This window comes from Phaseolus vulgaris, chromosome 2 (assembly GCF_000499845.2).
Source record: "Phaseolus vulgaris cultivar G19833 chromosome 2, P. vulgaris v2.0, whole genome shotgun sequence".
Lineage (NCBI taxonomy): Eukaryota > Viridiplantae > Streptophyta > Magnoliopsida > Fabales > Fabaceae > Phaseolus > Phaseolus vulgaris.
In genome coordinates, this window is record NC_023758.2 from 35,453,070 (window position 1) to 35,476,285 (window position 23,216).

The 23,216-nt window shown below is 31.6% G+C and overlaps 1 protein-coding gene and 1 long non-coding RNA gene across 4 annotated transcripts; one reads left to right on the plus strand and one right to left on the minus strand.

Annotated features, from left to right (window-relative positions):
* The first annotated feature begins 887 nt into the window (after nucleotides 1-887).
* Nucleotides 888-11,179, plus strand: LOC137811710 (potassium transporter 10-like). Of its 3 annotated transcripts, none has more exons than XM_068613541.1 (9): nucleotides 888-1,346; nucleotides 1,641-1,940; nucleotides 2,939-3,164; nucleotides 3,647-3,892; nucleotides 5,264-5,314; nucleotides 5,426-5,686; nucleotides 5,803-5,970; nucleotides 7,293-7,547; nucleotides 10,008-11,179. In XM_068613541.1, exons 2-9 carry the CDS (start codon nucleotides 1,812-1,814, stop codon nucleotides 11,048-11,050), a joined length of 2,379 nt encoding a protein of 792 aa, XP_068469642.1. In that variant the 5' UTR covers nucleotides 888-1,346; nucleotides 1,641-1,811; the 3' UTR covers nucleotides 11,051-11,179. The 3 variants fall into 3 exon arrangements, with proteins under 3 accessions (XP_068469642.1, XP_068469643.1, XP_068469644.1); XM_068613542.1 differs by having other exon boundaries at nucleotides 948-1,286; XM_068613543.1 differs by lacking the exons at nucleotides 888-1,346; nucleotides 1,641-1,940; nucleotides 2,939-3,164; nucleotides 3,647-3,892 and adding an exon at nucleotides 4,633-4,678.
* Nucleotides 11,180-16,599: 5,420 nt separating this feature from the next.
* Nucleotides 16,600-17,263, minus strand: LOC137809728 (uncharacterized). Its single transcript, XR_011080802.1, has 3 exons — nucleotides 17,183-17,263; nucleotides 16,881-16,932; nucleotides 16,600-16,793 (listed from the first exon to the last, which is right to left on the minus strand). It is a non-coding gene; the product is annotated as an uncharacterized lncRNA (long non-coding RNA).
* Nucleotides 17,264-23,216: the final 5,953 nt, after the last annotated feature.

A 23,216-nucleotide genomic window follows, 5' to 3' on the forward strand; every position in this document is an offset into this window, starting at 1 on the left:
AACTTTAATTAAGACCTATGTTGCAGGCAGAACATTAGAATTCACTAGCTTTAAGGACTTTTATATCTTTTACAAAATTATTATTGTCCAATTACCCATAATTAATTTCAGCAATATATGTTTTTTTCCTCTTAAAAATAATCTTTAGGCAAATAAAAAATCTCATAAAATTCAATGAAAGTATACTGTTGCGTTACAACGATTAAAAATAAACTTAATTTACTATATATTATTCTAATCGAGATTTAAATCTATATATTGTTCACTATTATATATTAGGAATAAAATAAAATAAACTTAAACTCATTTTTTATATATATTATAAATATTTTAATTTAAATAAAAATTATTTTCGTAAGGTGTAATTGTGATTCCGAAGAAAAGTAGAAGAAAAATATGACCGAAGCACCTCACCAAACCATCATTCAAAAGCCCACCTACCATAAGTAAAACAAATAATCTTAATTTGAGTTAAAAAACAATTCTTTGTAATTTTAAAAATAAAATGAACGATTAAAATTTTCTTAAAAGCAGCACCGTAGTGCATTTGATTGAAAACTGTATTCTTTGAAGTATGTAATTAACATAGGACGATCAAAGTCATATGAATAAAAAAGATGAAGTAAAGAATTTAATCTCTTAAATAATTATTCAAACTCTTGACCAATTATACATTATCCACGCAAAAGATTACTCAGAAACCTTTTGATCCAACTTGGCCAATTCTAGAACCTTTTTTTTATTTTATTTTCAATGTGCACCTGAAATCTGATTAGTATTTTGGTATTTAATAACAGCACGAATGGTAAAAAGTATAAAAATATAAAATAAAATAATAATAATAATAATACAATAACAATAAATGGAAAAAAAAAAAGTTACTCTTTGGGTCCCACATCCACGTCTCTCCCTCTCTCTCTCATCTCCCAGTTCTACATACTTTCACTCTCCCTGTATATTTTAGTTCTTCTGGGTTTCTCTCTCTCTCTCTGTGACTCTGAGGTTTTTTGTCTGCTAGCTTCCAAGAGAAAATAGTGCTCACTTACCGTATAAAGCCAATACAAGCTCAGCGGAAGGACACACTGTTTGTGTTCTGTTACAATCTTTGTTTCCCGTGAAAAACCTTGCATGTCTTTGCTCATCTCTTAATTTTCAAGAATCAGTCTGGAGAATTGAAAATTGAAATGGGTTCTTAGTTTTCAAGACCTGGAGGGAACAAAAGAAACTTTTTTCAGACAATTCACTTTGGAAATTTCAGTACCAAATAACAGATTATGCTACAACAGGTGAGGCTTGGATCAGATAACACCTGCAAACAAGAAGTTTTCCTGTTTTTCATCAAAAGGGTATGGTTGCATGGACCAAATTTTAGTTTTTTTTATTAGGGTATTTGGCTGCTCAAGATAGTTTACAATCTTAATTTGTATTCTACCATGCATATGTATGTAGGTTTGGAAAAAATTTATACTTTTTTATCCTAGTTTCTGATTAAGTTTTTGGTAGTCTGAGCCTGGATCAATATAAGGGTATAGATTTGTGTGTTGATTTTCGTTATTGGGTTGGCATTTTTTGTATCGTCTTTTTTTTCATAGATGCTATGGACCTCTCAGTGAATTATTCAATTTTTCTTTCTTTTGCAGATTTTTTGGGGTGGTTTGGATCCGTGGTTGCTATTGGCATGGATTTCAAGTGACTTCAAATTTAAGGCCTGAAGGTTTCTGTGTCAACCTTTTCGGTTTAATTTTCTTAAGGGGTGGAGGGACTCTTGAAAAAGGAGAATATTTAGAAACCTACAAGTAACTGAGCTGAAAATGAGTTCAAGAGTAGATACTGATGAAGATAGTGATAATAACAAAGGTAGTATGTGGGATTTGGATCAGAAGCTTGACCAGCCTATGGATGAAGAGGCAGGAAGGCTTAAAAATATGTACAGAGAAAAAGTATGATGCCTCATTGCAACTTGGTTTTACCTTCTTTCTCTTACTGAATTTGTCTTGTCATTAATGTTAACTCTTTGGGGGAGGGGGGGTTGGGGAATGCAATTCATTATAACTATAGTTCTTAACTTGTATAAAAATTAATAATTGCGACGATGAATTGTCAATCCAACATTAAAAATTTAACTAATATAGCTATCCTCACTGAGGCAGCCCTGACACAACCGTATTGTTATGCCCTGGTGACTGGTTGGTCATGGTTATTAGGAAGCATTCTCTTTGCAGCATAGAGTAACCCTCTCCCTATACCTTCGCATAGGTTAATATAGGTATCATCAAATGTTACTCACTATTTGAAAGGATTCTTGAACTTTAAGTTATGGAATCTAGAATTTTGTTTGTCCGTTCTTATTATTAATTTCAGTCTACTTAAATTGTACTCTAAGTTGCTGTTGTCAAGGACTTCATTAGAACACAAATTTAACAAAAACTAGTGTTTTCCTTAGAATCAAGAAATATTCTCCGCTTTTGAATGCACTGCAGAGGATATATTTGAAATGGTTCAGATCTTGAAACCGGTCAGCAACTGCAATTTTGGTTGCAAAGTCAAGGTTTTTGAACTCGCTCAACTGCAATTGGAGCTGCATCAGTCACATTTGTCAACAATTTCCTACAACATCAAGAATTGTGATGAATTTGAAACCGTATTTGTCTAGTTCAATAGACACTTAAAGCAATTGTAGTTGGGGCTGCATCACCTGCTTTAATCTGCAATTTTTCCACAACATCAAGGAACACAATTGAATTGTGACTATGGCCACAACTTTAACAACAGTTTGAAACCTTATTTAAATTGCAAATACTTAAAGCAACTTGAGTTCATAATGTCAATTTGACTTGAAATCCAGTTATTCTGGTGTTATGCAGATTCATTAATAAGCTATTATGTAAGCTAAGAGATTTGGTATGTAATTCCTTGTTAACACAGTTTATTTGTTCAGAAATTTTCCGCACTTTTGCTCCTGCGTCTTTCATTTCAGAGTCTTGGCGTGGTTTATGGAGACTTGGGCACTTCACCCTTGTATGTTTTCTACAATACATTTCCTAATGGAGTGAAAGATCAGGAGGATGTAATTGGAGCTCTTTCTTTGATTATTTACTCTCTTACATTGGTGCCACTCCTCAAATATGTTTTTGTAGTATTAAGAGCAAATGACAATGGCCAAGGTATGAATTGTTTTGTTCATTTTTGGCCTTTATGTTTAAGATAATACTTAGTAGTACAAAATTGTAACTTCTTGAATCTGGTTTTAATGATATTTTCTGTAAAGAAGATTCCCACAACATACACTCTGTGTAGTAAATATTTGCATCCCATATGATAGTGAGACAACAATCTGAAATTGGAGGGATATCTTAATACCAGTAATTTTTCCCCTTGCTTTATGCCTTTCCTTGGATATCTGCTGTGTTTTATTATTCATAGTTAAAATTCCTTATATGTATATCAGATTCACAGTTTAGTGAAGAATGACGATGTTTGATTTTTCACTGGCAAGTGTCTTGTTAATTGATAAACTATCCAGTTTCTTTTCATAATTTTAGTTAAAATTCACTAGTTTTTTTATATAGGTTGCATTAGATAGATATGTTACTTCAGACTGCTGAGCTTCAATGAGAGTTTTATCAAACTGACATTTGTGGAACAGGTGGAACATTTGCACTTTATTCCTTGCTTTGCCGACATGCAAAGATAAAAACCATTCCCAACCAGCATCGAACTGATGAAGAGCTAACGACATATAGTCGGTCTACCTTCCATGAAAGGTCCTTTGCTTCAAAAACGAAAAGATGGTTAGAGGAACAAGAATCTGCAAGGAGTGTCATTCTTATTCTTGTTCTTGTTGGTACCTGCATGGTTATTGGAGATGGGATTCTTACCCCAGCTATATCTGGTATGCCTTCTTTCTGAAGCTGATCTTATTCCCATTTTATTAAGAATATTTCAATAATTTCAACTTGTTTACTGTTTACCAAAGATATCTATCAATGCATGTGTGCAATTGCTTGCTGATTTACCAAACTGTGGAAGGTAATTACAAATTCATTATTTAGGCTGACAAAAAAGCACAATGATGTGAATATAAATTATTGGTAAAATGACCTTGTATGCTACTTGTACTAATAGAGTAGGCAACAAAGATGTATTTAAAACTGAATCTTGAGAGGGATAAGGAATTTATGATATTAGTACACTACTTAGAAAACCTGTGTTCTTTGTACTTGGTTCATTACTTCTTAAGAGTATGACTTTCTTTTCATTAGATATGTTAGAATATGTTTAGAATAGTCTAAGTAAGCGTTATTCAAAAGCTGTTTTTTGGGTAGTACCTATCTGTATCTAGGATTACTTGTCTTTTACTTTTTCCTTTCGCATCATTGTATCACAGATCTATTGTATATAAATATGAGCACCTAAGGGAGACCTTTTCAAGCTCTCAAAATATATTGTTCTCTCTTTCTTTATTTTCTCAAGTAGATGTATTACTAATTGTCACATGCCTAGTTTCAGTTTTCATGTAAATTACAACTTCTCTAATATTCGCCCCCGTATATAGGTATGTGCAAAATACTCTGTTCTATTCATCACTTATCTGTTATCTGATTCTCACACCATATGTATACTTCAGAAAGTTTCCGAGAAAACACTGTGCTGTAAGGATACAATTCATGTGAAACCTGTAAGGATGTAGTATTTTTTTTTTTCTTGAAATACTATGCTGTACAGCAGATTAGTCGGCCACTGTTGACATTCCTCTTTTGGTAAATTTAAGGCTGGATTTGGTAGAGGGAATTTTTGAGCTTAAATATCATTATAAATTTTAAATTTTTATCTGGCATATCTTCTTCGTTTGAAGTGTTCAGATGAGTTTGAGTTTATTTTAGTCTAAGGTTTGATCAAATGAGTCAGAAATTAAACAAAAGGGAGAAATTAAAGCTAGGTGTTAACTAACAGATCTTTGAAAATATTGTTTTCACCATTTGATATACAAATCTTTGAAGATAATAAACATAATGAAGATAAAGTGACATGTTTGTAGTATGATACGGAAAATAAACACTTTTTTTTCTGAAATCAAACAAGCCTCTAATTCTTTCTTGAAGAAAAAATTCCATTTATTTTTGATTATGTTGTATTGAAAATTTGCAAAGGGATCCTTACTAAATATTATTATTGCTAATAGGTTTTTGTTTTCTTGAGTATCATCTTTAACAAATCTCCAGTTATTTCAAGAAGAGATTCATAACCATATCTTCTGTTGTAGTTTTATCAGCTGTTGGTGGCATCAAAGTAAACCAGCCTAGGATGAGTAGTGGTATGTTCCTTTCCTACAACTATAATAAGACATTTTTTTAATTGCTACTTCTATGTGTGCAAGTGTTTATTGCTTGAATTCATTTTAAGTTTCTTTCTGTCTGAAATACAGGTGTAGTAGTGCTGGTTGCTGTGGTAATATTAGTTGGGTTCTTCAGCATGCAACATTATGGGACGGATAAAGTTAGTTGGCTCTTTGCTCCAATTGTGCTTCTTTGGTTTCTCCTAATTGGAAGTATAGGTATATTTAACATCTGGAAGTACGGAAGCAGTGTTCTAAAAGCTTTTTCTCCAGTATATATATATCGCTATTTTAGAAAAGGAGGAAAAGAAGGCTGGACTTCCCTCGGTGGGATCATGCTCAGCATAACAGGTATGATTCAATTTTATTGTTATTGTTTTCCTTCTCATATTTCAGAATTATTAATAAATGAAGTGACTATTTATAATTTTGTACCGTACAAATTGTTTTGTGATGACTTATATCAGGGACAGAAGCTCTTTTTGCGGACCTAGCCCATTTTCCAGTCTCAGCTGTACAGCTTGCATTTACTCTAGTTGTATTTCCTTGTCTTCTTTTAGCCTATTCTGGGCAAGCTGCTTATCTTATGAGTAACTTGAGTCATTCTCAAGATGCCTTTTACCGTTCAATTCCAGGTTAGTCATTTTTCACTCTATTGAAATTTTTGTCTGTGAATTGTGGTTTTCCTGTAGTATTTTGGAATTGTTACTCCCAGAATCATGGTATTAAACTGATTTCAGAATTATGTGGCTAGTATTTGTGGATATGTTACTATTAGAATATTTGTTTTTTATTTGTATTTTAGGTAGTCATCTGTTTACTGGCCAAAGTTTTGGAGTTTATTCTCTGTTTAGTTTCTATTTTCTAGCTTGACAGCTAGCTCTTCTGTGTGTACATATTTTGATTATCAATCAATGATGAAATAAGGGCGTGAGAGAAAATTATCCCAAAAAACCTGTTTCTGGAATATATTCTGATAATCAAGTATATTGCTACATTAAGAATTGAAAACTTAATGGATGCTTCTCTCCTTTTCCCCCTCCTATTTTCAAATATATGTTAATTAATTTATTATAATTTTCTTTCTATACTTTACAATGAAATCATCCTTGCATATGCCAGGCTGTGTAATAAATTTAACTTGTCCTTAGCAACTGAAATGAATTGGAATAGATAATATACATCTCAAAAGGACAAGGTTAAGCCTTAATTATTAGATTGAGTATAATTGAGAGTTATAATGATGTTTTGTCCCTTTTGGTTAAGTTAGACGTTAGATATAGGGGCTAGTTCTGTGTGTATGTGAGAGAGAGTGAGTGCATGTGTATGAGTACTGAAGCCTAACCTGTGTGTTGGTTGTTCCTTTCAATATCTTCTCTTTTTCTATATTAGATAACTAGAATGTCTTGCCTCAGAGCATCCCCTCACTTTTCTAATGCAGAATTTAGCTGATCAGGTTTATCATTTTTGTTGAATAATGTGCCGTTACAATTTTTTAATGGAGATTGAATGCTTATCGAAGATGTATTAAGAAGATTATTTAGTAGTATTTATGTGACTCTTTATAGTTGTAATGTTAGATCACTGTTATAGAATTCTAAGAGTTATTTTTTAGTCTGTAAAATGGCTGTGAATGTACTTCAGAATGGTCAATTCAAATATTAGATGTAATGGTCACAATAATTGTTGGATTTCCACTACCAAACTTTTCTTGTGTCTTTTCTCATTGCTTGCTTATATATTTTGAACTGCGATGGTATCTGTTTCCTTATGTTAAAGCTTGCATCCAGTCTGTTCAAATACTCTTATTTTGACATGTTTTCCTTACTGAGTAATATTACACACTTTATAAACCTATTACAAGAATTGTCTACTTTTTCTGTTTGATGATGCAGATTTGTTCATTTATTAATTGTTTTGTTTATATATTAGATGTTGATTATCCATAATATTGCAGATAGAATATACTGGCCAGTATTTATTGTTGCAACATTGGCAGCCATAGTTGCAAGCCAGGCCACAATAACTGCAACTTTTTCAATTATTAAGCAAGCTCTTGCCCTTGGATGTTTCCCTAGAGTAAAAGTTGTATATACATCAAAGAAATTCCTTGGCCAGATTTATGTTCCAGATATTAATTGGATCCTTATGGTTCTTTGTATTGCTGTTACCGCTGGGTTTGAAAATCAAAACCAGATTGGAAATGCATATGGTAAGTCTTCCCCTTGCTTCATGTTAAGATGAATATGCTGTTGTTTTTAGCATGCACATGATGTAAATTTTTCAATTTTAGTCTTGATAAGAAGACAATTGAGAAACAAAATGATCTTAATCCTTAAAAAAGAAAATATAAGAAAAAAGAAAAACGAAATAAGCTTCTACATAAGTCAAAAAATTAACTTTTGGAGAAGCTAATATGAAAAAGCTTCTACAAAATTAGCTTAGAAGAGTCTGTTTGGACAAACTTCTCTATAGACTTCTACAAGAGAAAATAAGAAGAAAAAGTGAAATGAACTTCTCCACAAGTTAAAATTAACTCATGCACAAGTAAAAAATAAAAGTTTAGAGAAATTATATTAGAAAGCTTCTATGAATTACATTATGCAGAAGTTAATTTTAACATACAGAGGAGCTTGTCTCATTTTTTCATCTTTTTTCTCATAGAAGTCCTTATGGAAAAGTTTGTTTAATAAGCCATTATACATAAACTAATTTTAGCTTATAGAGAAATCAATTTCATTTTTTCTTCTTTTTTTTATAAGTTCTCAGTTTTCTTTTTATTTGGTGAAGTATTAGTAAGTAATTTCATTTAGTAGCTTGCATCAACTAATGAGCACTACTCCTTAACCTTAAGATTATATCGTACAACCTTTATGCAGTTTGTACATCCCATTTAGACATATTGATCTTGTCCGACAAGTTTATGTATATTCATACACAAACGCTAGCATACTGCTTATGCTACGTGCTTCCCATTTGAATATCTTGTTGTTTTTGGTCCTATATGAATTACATTTAAATATGCAAGATGGATAATGAGGGTGGGCCTTGGAGCAACAGAAAGGTTGCTGCATTGTGACCTGGAGCTCACAGGTTCAAGTCCTGGAAACAATCCTGCTTTGTGGGGGGTTAAGGCTGCGTACATTTACCCTCCACATACTAGGTGAGAGCCTTGTGCACTGGACCACCCTTTATATTTGTTTGCAAATGTTAAAATGCACAACAAACATTATGTTAGAGAAACAATCGTAAGAGAGAGAACTGTGAAATGGGATTGACTAACAAACTTCATTGGCCTCCTTGTACATGCAAGTATTAGGGTGTTTACAAGTGTAGTACATACACTGACAAACCTAGCCTATACTAAGATAAGGTCAAACCCACTGGTTATCCTGTTTATAAACTCCCTTACCGCAGGATCTTTGTAACACCTTTCTTAAGACGATTTCCACTTTGTATGGCCAAAACCATCACAGAAACAAGCTTGATGTGTGCTCCCTATACGGGCTACTGTTTGGATCATACAAATTACTAACAGCTATCAAGAAATAGAGCCAATTGATATGAACGGGATATTCAACTCAGTTTTTCAAGTTTGTTTTGCAGTAAAGGGATTATCAAAGTAGAAATCTAGGTCTTCCACATGGTGTTAGATCAAGATCTCATACCATGTTGGAGGGCATCACTAGAGATGGAGAATTATAAATTGAATTCAATATCACGCATTGTCTGTGTGTAGTTTGTATTGTATATGCATGGATTAGGATACATACTAGTACTTGAACCAGTCCAACTATACACTTGAGGATGAATATCCTTGGAGGGAAGATAAAAAAAATATAAGGTGAATTATTCACGTCTCTCATGAGGGAAATAGTATAAGGTGCATATAGTGGGAATTAAAGGTAACACTAGTGGGAGTTAATTACTAGTGAATATTAAAGATTACTTACTGGGAATTAATGTGGAATTTAGAGGGTTTTACCTAATTTAACCTATAAAAGGATGTACTTGTAATATAATGAGGGAGCTATATGAATTTTATTTGAAGAAAATTGAGTTTTCTCTTTGTGAGAACTTTATGGATCAAATTTGATTTGATCAGGTAACCTGTAGTGATCAATCCCTTGACTTGTTACTCACATTTCATCTTTCTTAAATGTGGCGTTCAATATCCTTTTCCAAGCTAAATAACAGAACAGTCCCCCTTCCGTTTTTTCATCAGAACGGATAAAAATAACAAACATGTAGCAAAATTTCTCAATCTCCATTAACTTAAAATAATTACACACACATATAGAGAGAAAGAAGAGCAAGAGGTATATGAATATGGGAACTAAATCTTCACCATAAGATCTAACCATGAATGTGTAAGATTAAAATTAAAAGGTGTTTATCGGGATGGTGGTAGCCTTATTTCAATGTCAAGAGAGTATAAACAACCAAATATTTTCAAATGTTTGAGTAAATTTTTCAAAATAGCCCTATAACGTTCTTTCCCTACCTTTTGCACTTTTGTGTTTCAAAACAACACGGTTTAGGAAACTTTGTAATGCTCTTGGACATGTTTAATGCTTCTGTTTTACAATGTCATTACAGCCTTTCTTCCAGTATGCTAGTTAAACTTCGAAATTGTAGGAACTCAATTGTATATTTATTGTTTTTGTAACAGGTACTGCAGTTGTGATAGTCATGCTAGTTACTACATTCCTTATGATTTTAATCATGATACTAGTGTGGCGTTGCCACTGGATTCTCGTCCTCATCTTCACTAGTTTATCATTGATTGTGGAATGCACATACTTCTCCTCAGTCCTCTTCAAAGTTGATCAGGGTGGGTGGGTTCCACTTGCAATTGCTGGAGCATTTCTGATTATTATGTCTGTTTGGCATTACGGTACTGTGAAACGCTATGAGTTTGAAATGCATAGTAAGGTCTCAATGGCATGGATTCTGGGTCTTGGCCCAAGTTTAGGACTTGTTCGCGTTCCCGGAATTGGATTGGTCTACACAGAACTTGCAAGTGGAGTGCCCCACATTTTTTCTCATTTCATTACCAACCTACCAGCCATTCATTCCGTTGTTGTTTTTGTATGTGTGAAGTACCTTCCTGTCTACACAGTCCCGGAAGAAGAGAGGTTCCTTGTCAAGAGAATTGGACCTAAGAATTTCCACATCTTTCGATGTGTGGCACGGTATGGCTATAAAGACCTGCATAAGAAAGATGATGATTTTGAGAGAAAACTCTTCGAGAATCTGTTCACATTCGTTCGACTGGAGTCTATGATGGAAGGATGTTCAGATTCAGATGAATACAGTTTATATGGACAGCAAATAGAGCATCCAAGAGATGGCCTTATGCATAACAATGGAAGTACAGTTTCTTCCAATATGGATTTAACAATGTCCTCAATAGATTCAATAGTACCAGTTAGATCACCACATCACATGAATATTACTGTCAGGTCTTCTGGTCAAACAAGCAGCCAGACAGAAGTAGACGAACTTGAATTTTTGAATAGCTGCAGGGATGCTGGGGTGGTTCACATTCTAGGAAACACAGTTGTGAGGGCAAGGAGGGAATCAAGGTTCTACAAGAAAATAGCTGTTGATTATATATATGCATTTCTTAGGAAGATATGCAGGGAAAATAGTGTGATCTTCAATGTTCCTCATGAGAGTCTCTTAAACGTTGGTCAAATTTTCTATGTATAGCAGCATATAGCCCCTGTCCTTCTGTGATTGCCATTTTTTTTGCGAAGTTGAGCTAAGTGTAGCATAAGAACAACAACACTTTGCTTATGGTAATCAATTTTTCAATTCGGAGGAATTGACTTAGAAGAATTTTTTTGGCATTATCTCTTAAAAATTGAAACTATTGGTCCCAGATGGCTACATTGATTTTCAACTCATTTTTCTGTTAAAACTAGGTTGTTTTAACTCTTCTCCATTTCATGCTGCCTAGCTACTTAATATCATTTGAAATTTTGATTATTTTCTCTACTAGTGATACCTTGTGGATTTAGTGAAAATTTCCCAAATTAAAGGTTAGGTAAGGTGAACAAACTGCAAATTATGGGAAAGTTTGGTAGAGTTTGCAGAACTTTTCTAAACATATGGGGTAAAAGTACGTGTGTGGGGATACATTGGTGATGACTCTTTTAAAGTAAGGGGGACACAAGTTGAACAAACTCAAAGTTATAGGTGAGTTAGGCGCAACTAAGCTTTATATTTTTGTTGGGTGGAATCTAAATTGCTTCATGTGGAATCTAAGCTTTATATTCTCTACTTCTGTTTTCTTATTTAGTTTTTTTTTTCATAGCTATTATTGTCACAGAATGCCAAAAGTGATAACAAAGGTGCTGGCGTAGTATGGTTTCTGCAGATCAAATATCATTTTATCATCTCAGAAGTCAACCCTAGGAGCAAAGGATCCTACATAGAGATGTTTGGATGAATTCTGTAGAGAAAAAATCATTTGATAGTTTTATTTAAATTTTAAATTCAATCTAAATGGCTTTGAGTTTAATCTGTTTCTATTAGTCTATATAGTTTATCTATGGAGGAAGCAGTAAATAAATAATTATATATAATAAATATGACAAAAAATAATAATAAATATTAAATATCTCATCTGAGTTATTAGTCTTCTTTACTCAGGGGTGAGTTTGTTTAAACTTATTTAATTAAAAAAAAATCATCCCAATGTGAGGATTCGGAAGGAGTTGCATAGCTCAATGTGACCTATCTCTTGATCTCTCACATAGTACATTGCAGTTCTTCACTCTCACTGCAACAGTCCTTCATTTCCTATGCAGTGCAATGTTACTTCACTTTTAGTCCAACATTTTTTTAATCAGAAGGACTCATTTTTAACTCTTTTTTTCTGTGGGTAGTTTCTTCCTCTACCTCCATAGCTTCTCCTCACACCCCATGTTAGAAATATTTTTTGAATTCCACTATTTTTTTTATTTACACATCTCAAATTGTAGAATCAGAAAAATGTTTATGGATCTGCAAATATTTTTAGATTATGCAATTTTTTTTCTTAAAAAATATGCATTACAGATTCTAATATTAAATGTATGATTATAATCTATAATGTATTTCCCCATAAATTTTTTTTCGAATTCTATAATCTAAAATGAATATATATTTTTTAATTTACACATCTTAGATAGTAAGTATTTTCAGATTCCAAAATATCTTTTGGATTTTATAATCTAAAATATTTATAAAAAAAAATACATTATGGATTATAGAATCGGAAAGTTTAGAAATACTTTGAAGATTTTATAATCCATAACGTATGTTTTTAAAGAAACACATTTTGTTTATAGAATTCAAATGATATTTTTATCTAGAAATACCTTACGAATTCTATAATTATGAGTTTTTACTTATATTGATAAAAAATATTAATAAAATAAAGAGTATTTTTGGTATTTTAAAAACTATGGATATGTTGATTTCATTCTAGGTTTAGATGTGTTTTTTATTCTTTTAGGATCCACTTTGTATGTTTTCACTCTCCATGTGTGTTAATTTTGAATAGAATCTCTAATTTGCTATTGTATAGTAATTTGGAGGTTCTTGTTCTGTTAAGATTTTAATCCAATTTTGTAAAAGTTATTGGTTAATTTAGATCTTTTTGTTGTACCCAAATAGAAACAACACATAATATTGTTTTTATTTTCGAGCTATCACGATCCTTAATTCAAACAAATGAAAATTAGTTAAATTAAAATAATCATTTTAACCTCAAATATCATGTTTGTTTTTAATATTTGTAACAGTAATAAGATCTTCATTTTTTCTTGTAATCATACTTTTGCTCCTTTTTTTAACTTGTTCTTTCAATAGGTAGTGCGAATGTAGAGATTAATTTATTGTGAAGATACGGTATATGTTTTTTACTTATATTACAATTATAATATAAATACTTTTTTTTATATCTTTTGTTGGAACATTTTTTTTTTAGTTTTTCACGTATAAATTGTTTCTTTTGATTGACTCCAGAGGATCGTAATAGTTTTATAGTTTTAACATTTTACTTATGAGATCAATTTCTTTATTAAAAGAAGGAAGAACATTTAAAATTATGATTTATTATTTAATTTTTAATTTAATATATAATTTTCTTTTAATGGTTTACTTTTTACAAGAAAGTCTGAGTTATATGAAAATACAGAAATATCTATATGGTTGGAACTTGTTGAAAGTGGGTTTCCTAGAATTTTACAATACTGTATCTTGTTTGCTAAAACTAAATAGAAATGCTTCATCTTATATTGGCATATATATAATCAATATCTTAATTCACCAAATTTTAAAATAATTGTACATCAATTACATGTAGTTATTTCATAATATACATTAATTTTTATAATTTTAAACAATAGAATGTCACCTAAAAAAAACTTGGCAACTACGAGTTTCATTTGATTTACTAGTAAATCATGAAATATAAACTAATTTTAGAGACAAAAAATAATTAGTTGCTTTTATAACTAAATTAGAGACTATTTTAGAGACTAAATTAATTTTCGATTTCTAAATTAACTTCTATTATTATTAAATATTTTTTAAATTGGTATTTAATTAGTAATTAAGATTTTTTCTACCAAATTTAAAATCTAAATAATTGGTAGTTAAAACATTGATAGCTAATTAAATATCAATTTAAAAACTTTTTCATAATAATAAAAATTAATTTAAAAACTATTTCTTTTTAATTTTTAAAATGGTCTCTAATTTATTTACTATTACAATTAATTATTTTGATATCTAAATATTGATTTTTATTTGATGATTTTATTGTAATGTAAATAAAAAATTCACAATTAATACTTTTTAGATTTACATAACTTTTAATATTGTTTTTTATGTAAAACAAGTTGCTTAAAAAGAATTTGTACTATTTATTCTTAATAATAGTGTTGAAATCTGTGATTTAATATAATGTATATATGTGGGTTATTTAGCATTTCAATAAAAGTACGATGAAATCATTAACATCATTTAATTTAACTTTTTGGGTGCACATGATCATAAAAGAGTGGTGTTGTCAAAGCTTAACCCTCCGATTAACAAAATAAAACGTAAATAAATTAATTAATGCCACCAAAACTGAATCTAAGTAAGACTCAAAAGCCACTGTAATAATAGTTTTGTATGGAAAAGCTTGAAGGTGAAAAGCAGATTCTTTCTGCTAAATTTTTGGTATGTTCTAAAATATATTGATTTTGATAACTTAATTACTCAAAATTTTCAACTCATTTTAACAATAATTATTTTGTATTCATCTTTATATGTAGAAAATATAATTTTTAAGAAATATAAATAATTTTATGAAGATAAAAATTGAGGAATTATATGATTAATTTTTATTAAGGGTTTATGTAGTTATATTTTAGTTAGATAAATTGTGTACTTTTATTTTCAATGAAATGTAGAACTATTCAATTAAAGATGATATAAAAATAGATATAATATTGTATCCCATTATATAAAGATAAATGATGGAAATGATAAGAGTATTGGATTCCTTAATACTGATACATCCGTTAATTCGTTCTATATTAAAAAATAAAAATACATTATATATTTAATGTAATTTAAAAGATTGAACTAATATAATGCTAAGTTGCAAAACTAAATGATACTTATCCCAAAAGTAAATTACTATCTTGATAGAAAACTTGTTAACAGAAATTTCAAATCTATATTTTGTTCCCATGATTTTGTCAATGTAATTTTTTATTCTTATAAACATTTAAGTTAATTCCTTAGTCTTCTAATTTTTTTGATTTTAATGTTAATGTATTTTTTGATTTATGATTGAAAATATATTGAAGTGTGAATCAATTATAATAATGTTTGATACAAATTAATAAAAGTGTTTTTTTTAAACAATAAAGAATAAATAAATTAGATGTATTTAAGGGATGCTCCAATTCTATGTAAAAAAAGTTATATGATATAGTCTCTATAATTCACAAAAATAACATTTCAGCCATTACATACCCTGCTCCCTAATCTCAATCATACAAAAGTGACTCACTACATAAAAACCATAAGATGATGTGGATCTCATATATCTCTATAAGCCCCTACATTCCTATTTCAAATGAATTTATTAAGAAATATTTGTGCTTTCATTAGCTGAACATGACAACATTTGTTAGATTTGCACCAAGTTTGATTTGCATCAAGTCTCCTACATTTGACATTTATACAAACTTTCAAACAATGATTGCTATATAGAACAACAAAAGAAAAGTGGTCAAGAGCTAGAAAAACAAATGCATCCTTTTAGTCTCCTCCACCTTAGCATTCTCCTGTTGATTTGCAATATAAGAGTATTGTGATGTGTCATGGCTATTTATGCACAATTAACTATTCATTCTAACCAAGATTATCCTCTCACCCACTTGCTTCATCTATTTACTTGCATAAAACTTCAATCCTAGGTTTTGCAAACTTGAGTCATGTTATCCACAAAACATATAGTTCCATCCAAGACTATCATGTTATCCATAAAACATATAGTTACATCCAATACAAAATGATAGTTACATTAAATCCTAATTTTACACCTAATGCATAACTACATTTCTTCCTATTCTCCCCGAAGGTTTCAAAATTTCAGAACTCATAAATATATCTTACCCCTTTTTGTATATTGTACATATCATTTGGACGCATACTAATGAGCACAAATACTAGTTAGAGTAAGAAAATACTGCTTTCACTACAAAAAAAAGTGTATATTGTGGCGGTTATTTTCGTATAAACTGGCGTTTATAACCGCCACAATATACGCTTGTGACGGTTTTCCAAACCGCCATAGAACTGGCCGCCACAAAGTTTAATGTGGCGGTTTTACTCTACCCGCCGCAACACCCGCCACTTTAAACATAGTGTAAGTAGTGACAGTTTTTATATGTAAGTAGTGTCAGTTATAACTGTCGCAATTTACATCCATTGAAGAAGATTCTGGCGCCATAATATACGTAAGTAGTGGCGTTTTTAACTGACGTAATTTTAATTTTGAATAAATAAAATTTAACCACCAGTTTTTTATAATCTGTTTTATACAATTATAAAATTTAACCACCACTTTTTTATAATCTGTTTTATACCATTATAAAATTTAACCACCACTTTTTCATAATAAAATAAAATAATGTATAAAGTTATAATCATCCATTCATTTCATTGAAAATTAAAGCACACGTAATAATGTTCAAAAGTTTATATGTAATTGAAAATTTAAACATATAAAAAGTTCATACATCCCTAATCAAGTTTAAAATTACAACACATAATTATTCAAAAGTTCATACATCCCTAATCAAGTTTAAAATTAAAACACACATCCCTAATCAGTTTTGCTTGCAACACTTGATCCTATTACTTGATTAGGTGATGGAGCACCACTTCCATAATCTGATGCCTGAAATAAATAATTTTAAGTTAATGAATTTGTATGTTTATAATTATAAAATAAAAGACACCAATAAATATTTAAATATATTAATACCTCATTGGGGGATGTATGAACATTTCGGGGGTCTGGAACAGCTCCATCAAACCTGCCAAAGGACAAAATCTCCATAAATCCAAGAAATGCATATCAAAAACAAAATTTTGAGTAAGAAACATTTCTTACATTAAAATAAAAAAGTAATAAATGAATAGCGTAATTTTGAAAAGAAATCTGCTGACATACAACAATGACAACCAAAGTGGTTAAGGTATCTCCCACTTAGGTGGGATAAATATCTACTAAGAAATATTATATCCATTTTATTAGGAAAAAGAACCTAAAATTTTGATACATACTTCTTTCTTTCCATTTGATTCCTTGACATTCTTTTGATGATCATTCTCAAGATTTGCCATACTCGTGTACTTGAATATAAAGTCGTTTGTAATTGCAACCTACCATTTAAATATAGCACAAGAAAAATTATTAGAGAAAAAAGAAATGGCCTGATATCAAATTGAGGAACCATTACAAACCTAGATGAAATTTTAACTCAAGCATGTGAATACGAGGAGTGATAGAACAAAAAGTAATAACAAACCTGTTGTTCTAATCTCTCATCTTTTGAGAACCATGCTTAAGTAGTAAGATACTCTATTTGATCTCTTGCACAAATCTGTTAAAGGAAAAGCAGTGCAGGAAAGGAAAATAATAATTAACAGTAAAGGAAGGTAAACTACAATATGCAAGAGTATATAGATGAAGCAAACTATTTTTGGTGTACGCACACGTTAGAAGGATTAAGAAAGCAAAAGTTCATTATGTACCCATAGAAAATCATAACGATGGAATGTAAGAGAATAAATGGAATTAGGACTAGATGTGACTGGTATATCACTCTATGTTTCATGAAATGATAGATCCTTCAAAGTTCAAGACGACAGAGTACTAAATAGATTTCTAGCACCCATAAACAAAATTCGAGCATCCTCTCTAGAAATGTTAGATATAGTTTAAAGGGGAAAAACAAGACAATTACCCTTTGTATAGGTATGTCCTTAGCCTTTTGAATCTTCATATCTACCACAAAATTACTGAAATCAGCCAAGACCCCTTTAATTTCAGGATCTTTGGGAAAACTTCCCTTGTATCTTCCAGATAAAATCAGTGGACCATCTGAAGAAAGATCTAGAATATGGAAGGGGCACGCCTATCACAAGATATATTGCAAATAATGCCATTAGAGTGAACCAAAAGTTCAGGGGAAGTTAGATTAAAATAGAACATATAATAACATATGCTACAAAAAAGTAATATCCATACTTGACAGGACATTAATTAATGACATCTCAATTGATATACCAAGTTGCAGAATTTTATGCCGGTGTCAATATCTTTGATAGCAAAGATACCAGTAAACCAACTATATGAGAGGCTACACAATCATACAATCCTTGAAAGATGATTTTAAAATTTTGGAAATCTGAAGTCGATTCATTCTTATCTATGCACTGCTATCATCCCCTTCTTTACAACCATAGCAGAAAGCAGCCAACAGTTTTGGACCTTGAATGTAGTTTTGGACATTGAATGCGTGAAAATAAAAGTTCAACAATCACATATAAAAAGTTAGTTTCCTATCCAGATTCTTTTATTCTATAATTCCTAACTTCTTAATGTTTTATACTTTTCTTCCTCCCTATTTCAGTTTTGCATAGGATGAACACATATAAGAAAAAAGATTCAGTCATTTGAATTGTAAGAAATTACTTCCAACACACTAGAACTCCAATTCAATTCTAAACTGCAACTCTCACTCTATCGCAACCAAATCCACACGCTTAATTAAACTTTCAAGAAGTTCACAGAGCTAAAAAATGCAGACTGACAGACACATATATGTACATAAATATATATATATATATAGAGAGAAGCAAAAACTTCAGACTTTGTTGCTGAACCACGAGATCGTGTAGTGTGTTACTGGCCTCGCTACCGAAGACGCACTTCACAGCGGAGAAAGAGTTTCGCCTACGGAGGAAGCTCAAGTTGGAGCTTCTTCCGATAAACCTGAGCCTCGATTTTGCGAAGGATCTCGCAGAGACGGTTAAGAGCACGGCGAGGGAGTTACGGCGGGGAAGCACCTGAGCACCGATGGAAGTAGCGGAGAACCACATTGGGGTGGAAGCCATTGCGAATCGCAAATCGCAATCTCTCTTCTCCTGAGATCAATAATCGTAGAGAGAGAGAGAGGTTTATTTGTTTCTTTTCTTGCTCACGAGCTTGGTAGTATGAATTTGTAACTGAGGGTGTTGTGTGACTATAATGAAGATGGAGGTGTTACAACTCTGTTGGCGCTCTATCAAAGTGCCAGTAGTTACTTTCCCTTCCGCCTTAACCTTCCCACCTTGTCGTCACCAAAATTTTCGATTCCAATTTTATAAATATAAAATATTAAAAATAATCAACCTTGTATAATATTTCATATAAATAAGGGTAAGAGGTTAATTCTTATTATTATTATTATTATTATTACTATAATCATTATTATTATATTATTATTATTATTATTATCATTATTATATTTTCAAAAATAATTGGGAATAATGAGGGAAGTAAAACTTGTTTTTATTCTGAAGGATAATTGTGACAGTTGAAAATGACATATTTTAAAAGATAATTGTGACAGTTAGTCAAATGACGTATTATACTGAAATTTGTGACGGTTATTAATAACCACCATATTAAAACTGTCACTTTTTACACGATTTTTTGTAGTGTTTACTAAACATAAAATGTAACCAAGCCCACAATTTTAGTTGCACCTTGTTGAATGTCTCTTCTATATCTAACCTTGCATTTTTAAAGATAATTGTGATTTTGTGCTCCTAGATACAAAAGATTACACCTGCCCACATCCCTTTCTAGATTATATTCCCCACCTCACATAAGGTTGAGGTACTAAAATGCTAGAAATAAGACTTAGGTTGGTGATGTTGGACTGTACTAACCCCTATCCATGTGTTACACTTATTCCACACTCTACCAGCCACATTGCATGTGATAAAAAGATGGTCACTCATTTTATTGCTCCTTCTGCACATTACACACAACTTGTTTTGAGCATGTACACCTCTATTGCTTAGATTTTCCACTATTGGGATTCTACTTACGATTACTTTCCAAGTTATGTGGTGTGTAGATGGTTGAGCCTTTGTCCTCCAAAATAATTTAAAAAGTTCATTATTCTCCCCAATATAAACTCTCTCTAACTTTTTGTATGTTGATTTTACTGTGTATTCATCCACCTCCTCATCCTTCCATACCCAGTCATCCCCTCCTTCCTTGTGAATCCCGAGTTTTTATGTCTTGGGCAAACTCCATGTATTGTGTTTTTTTTTTCCCATTTAAATCAAGTTCTTCTCAATTGTATGCTTCATTCCCATTTATTCCTTGTCCATCTCCCAACCTCCTTAATTGTTACACTCTTAGCAACTACATTCCCATATGTTCTAGGATATTTATGCATAAAGAAGAACTCTCCACACCACCTATGCTTCCAAAAAAATATTTTATCTCTTTGTCCTACCTTCCATGTTGTACTTTAATCAAACCATTCCCCATGCCCTTGTTCACACACCTCTCAAGTCTTTCTTCCACCATCACGACTCATGGACGTTTTTTTCCACTCTCATTCAGATTTCTCCACGAGCCATATTTTGATTATAGAATACTTTTCTAAAGTCTCTTATGTTGCATACTCTATGTTGTCCCATGTTTCATATACCTTGTCTATGGATACAAAATTTGTTACCTTGCGAAAATAGTCTGCGTTCCATAAGGACAGGGGTAGGCCAGTGATCCTCACCCATTACATCCTATTACCAAACATTACCTTTTTTCGACCATGGTACAATAGTTGAGAACAAGCTTTCGAACCATTCTTTATTTTGCTCAATGATTTCCCGTAAGTGTTAGCAAAACTAAGTTATCCCCCATGTACCTTACTTGAAACATGTTCATACTCCCTTTTACAAACTCATTAGAAATCATATTAAGTGACAAATAGTAGTCTTGCATGTAACCTATAAAGCTTTGCTTGAGCCACAAGGTATCTTCTGTAATGGTTTGTATGATATGTCCATTCCATTGGGTATGTGAAATCGAACCTTTTGCAGTTTTTGCAAAAGTTGGTTTCTTTCTCTTTTCTCTCTAAACCAATTAGTGTTGTTGTTTATTTATGTCAGATTTGACAGTATTCCTTAAAGGTTGAGAGTTATTTGTCCGTTTCTTCTATATTTGGAGATTTTGACATTGTCAATATGAATGTTGTCCAGTTCCTTGTTTCATCTATCGTGCATTCCTTACGTCATAGAATCTCACGAACTCAAACCAGTTTCCTTGAACACCTATTCACCCATTCCCATCTCTGAAAATTTTTAAGCATATCATACTCTCTATAACCATTAGAAAGGTTGGAGAAGAAGAATGTTGTATAGTTCTAACCACTAAATCCAAGAGGATATAGCTATTCCTTCCTTGTTCTCATCACATCCCATAATGTTAAATCATCATCTCTATTAATAAAAGTGTTTAATTATAAAATTTAACATTTGTTGTTAATAATAAATACTATATTAGATTACTTAATTTGCAAAATTTAAAGAATCAAATATGCTATTAAATTTTTATGAAGACCAAAAATTACACATTGTTGAAAAATCACGTGGACCAACAATGATTTAAACCTAAAATAAATTTTATTTTTGAAATCACATCTAAAACATTGTCTGACACGCTAAACTAAAAATGAAAATGATGAGGCTTTGGGTGTGAAAGTAAACAAAATAACAATGATTGAAGAAAATTTGTAGAGCCTATTCTCTGAAGTGATAATCCAAGCTCTACACACACAACTTCCATATTTGATCTTCAATTCAAAAAGTACTTATAGATTAAAAAAAGTAAAAAGAAAAAGATATGGTAACTGGAAAAAAACAAAAGAAAAGCACTGCTTTTGCTCTGCCATCAGTCCATCACCTCGCCCCATTATCATTCGTCATCAAATCAGATGTAATCATTTTTCTTATACAAAATCAAAGACTACATTTTCATGTATTCATAGCTAAGTCTATTCAAATTATAGTAATCACGTGGCTGATGTATCTTGCAGTGAACCAACTTATACATATTCTTCTGATTCTTGCCTTTACAACTTTTCTTTATTCTCAACTATTCAAAGATTTGCATTAATATATATTATATATACACATAACAGAATTTCATTTTTTAAATACCTCTTACTGTCACACCAATTATATAATATATGGGTCATGTGATAACACTGTGCATGTTCAGCTTAAAATATATGCAAGTTCTTCCAACAGTCAAACAATGCTCCTATAAGAGAATAATATACGATTTCATATTCCACAATCCACATTACTCTCACTCACTCACTCACTCACTATATCATCATCAACAACATTGAACATTCATATATTCCTTTCCAGAAGTTGCATGACACAAGAAATGTGGCCTTTAAGCTCTCAAAAGAACTGCAGCAGCAACAGCATGAAGATGCAAAATGAATCTGCCACGTCCACAAGCACCACCACTGCCACTACTGTGGCAACCAAATCCATGGTGTCAACATGCTACTGTTGTTGTTTGGTGACAAAACTGATGAGGAGACTCAAGAGACGTGGCTGCAAAGTGCGAGCAAAAAGTGGCACTCGACAAGGTTCGTTCCAGTGCCGCTATGATCCGTTGAGCTATTCCTTGAACTTTGATTCCACTGGATGTGGCACCTTAATGGATGAAGATTACTATAAGTTCTACGCTTTTTCTTCAAGGTTTGTGGCAAATCCAACAACTTCATGCCCCGTTCTTCAACTACCATCAGAAAACTCCCATTAACCACCACAATCAACCTCTTCTTCTTCCTTTTTCTTATCAATCTCTTCTTTTCACAGAAATATTTCCAATGTAGGGATCTAATGTCTTGCGTAACATATATATTGAATCACATCAGTTATCTTTTCGTTAATTTCGTTTACTTCTATTAGCTCGGCTAACTTCAACCATGTTCACTGCTAATCTCTTCAGAACTCTCATTTCAACATGCCACGTTATTACAAATTCATTTAGATTTCATACGAATAAATTAACGAATCTCTCTATTTAAATTTTTATTCCTGTCTGGAATTGGAACAGTGTGGTCAAAGAGAAAGAACTATAAAGATTAATTGAAAAACACAAAGCCTAGAAGCTTTCGCCACACGATTATTTTATGCAGGATAAAAATTGTTTAATAGCATATGGATTTATTCTTTGGAATAAAGTCAAACGATGTTATTAAGTTAATGATTATTGGATGCTGAAATATTC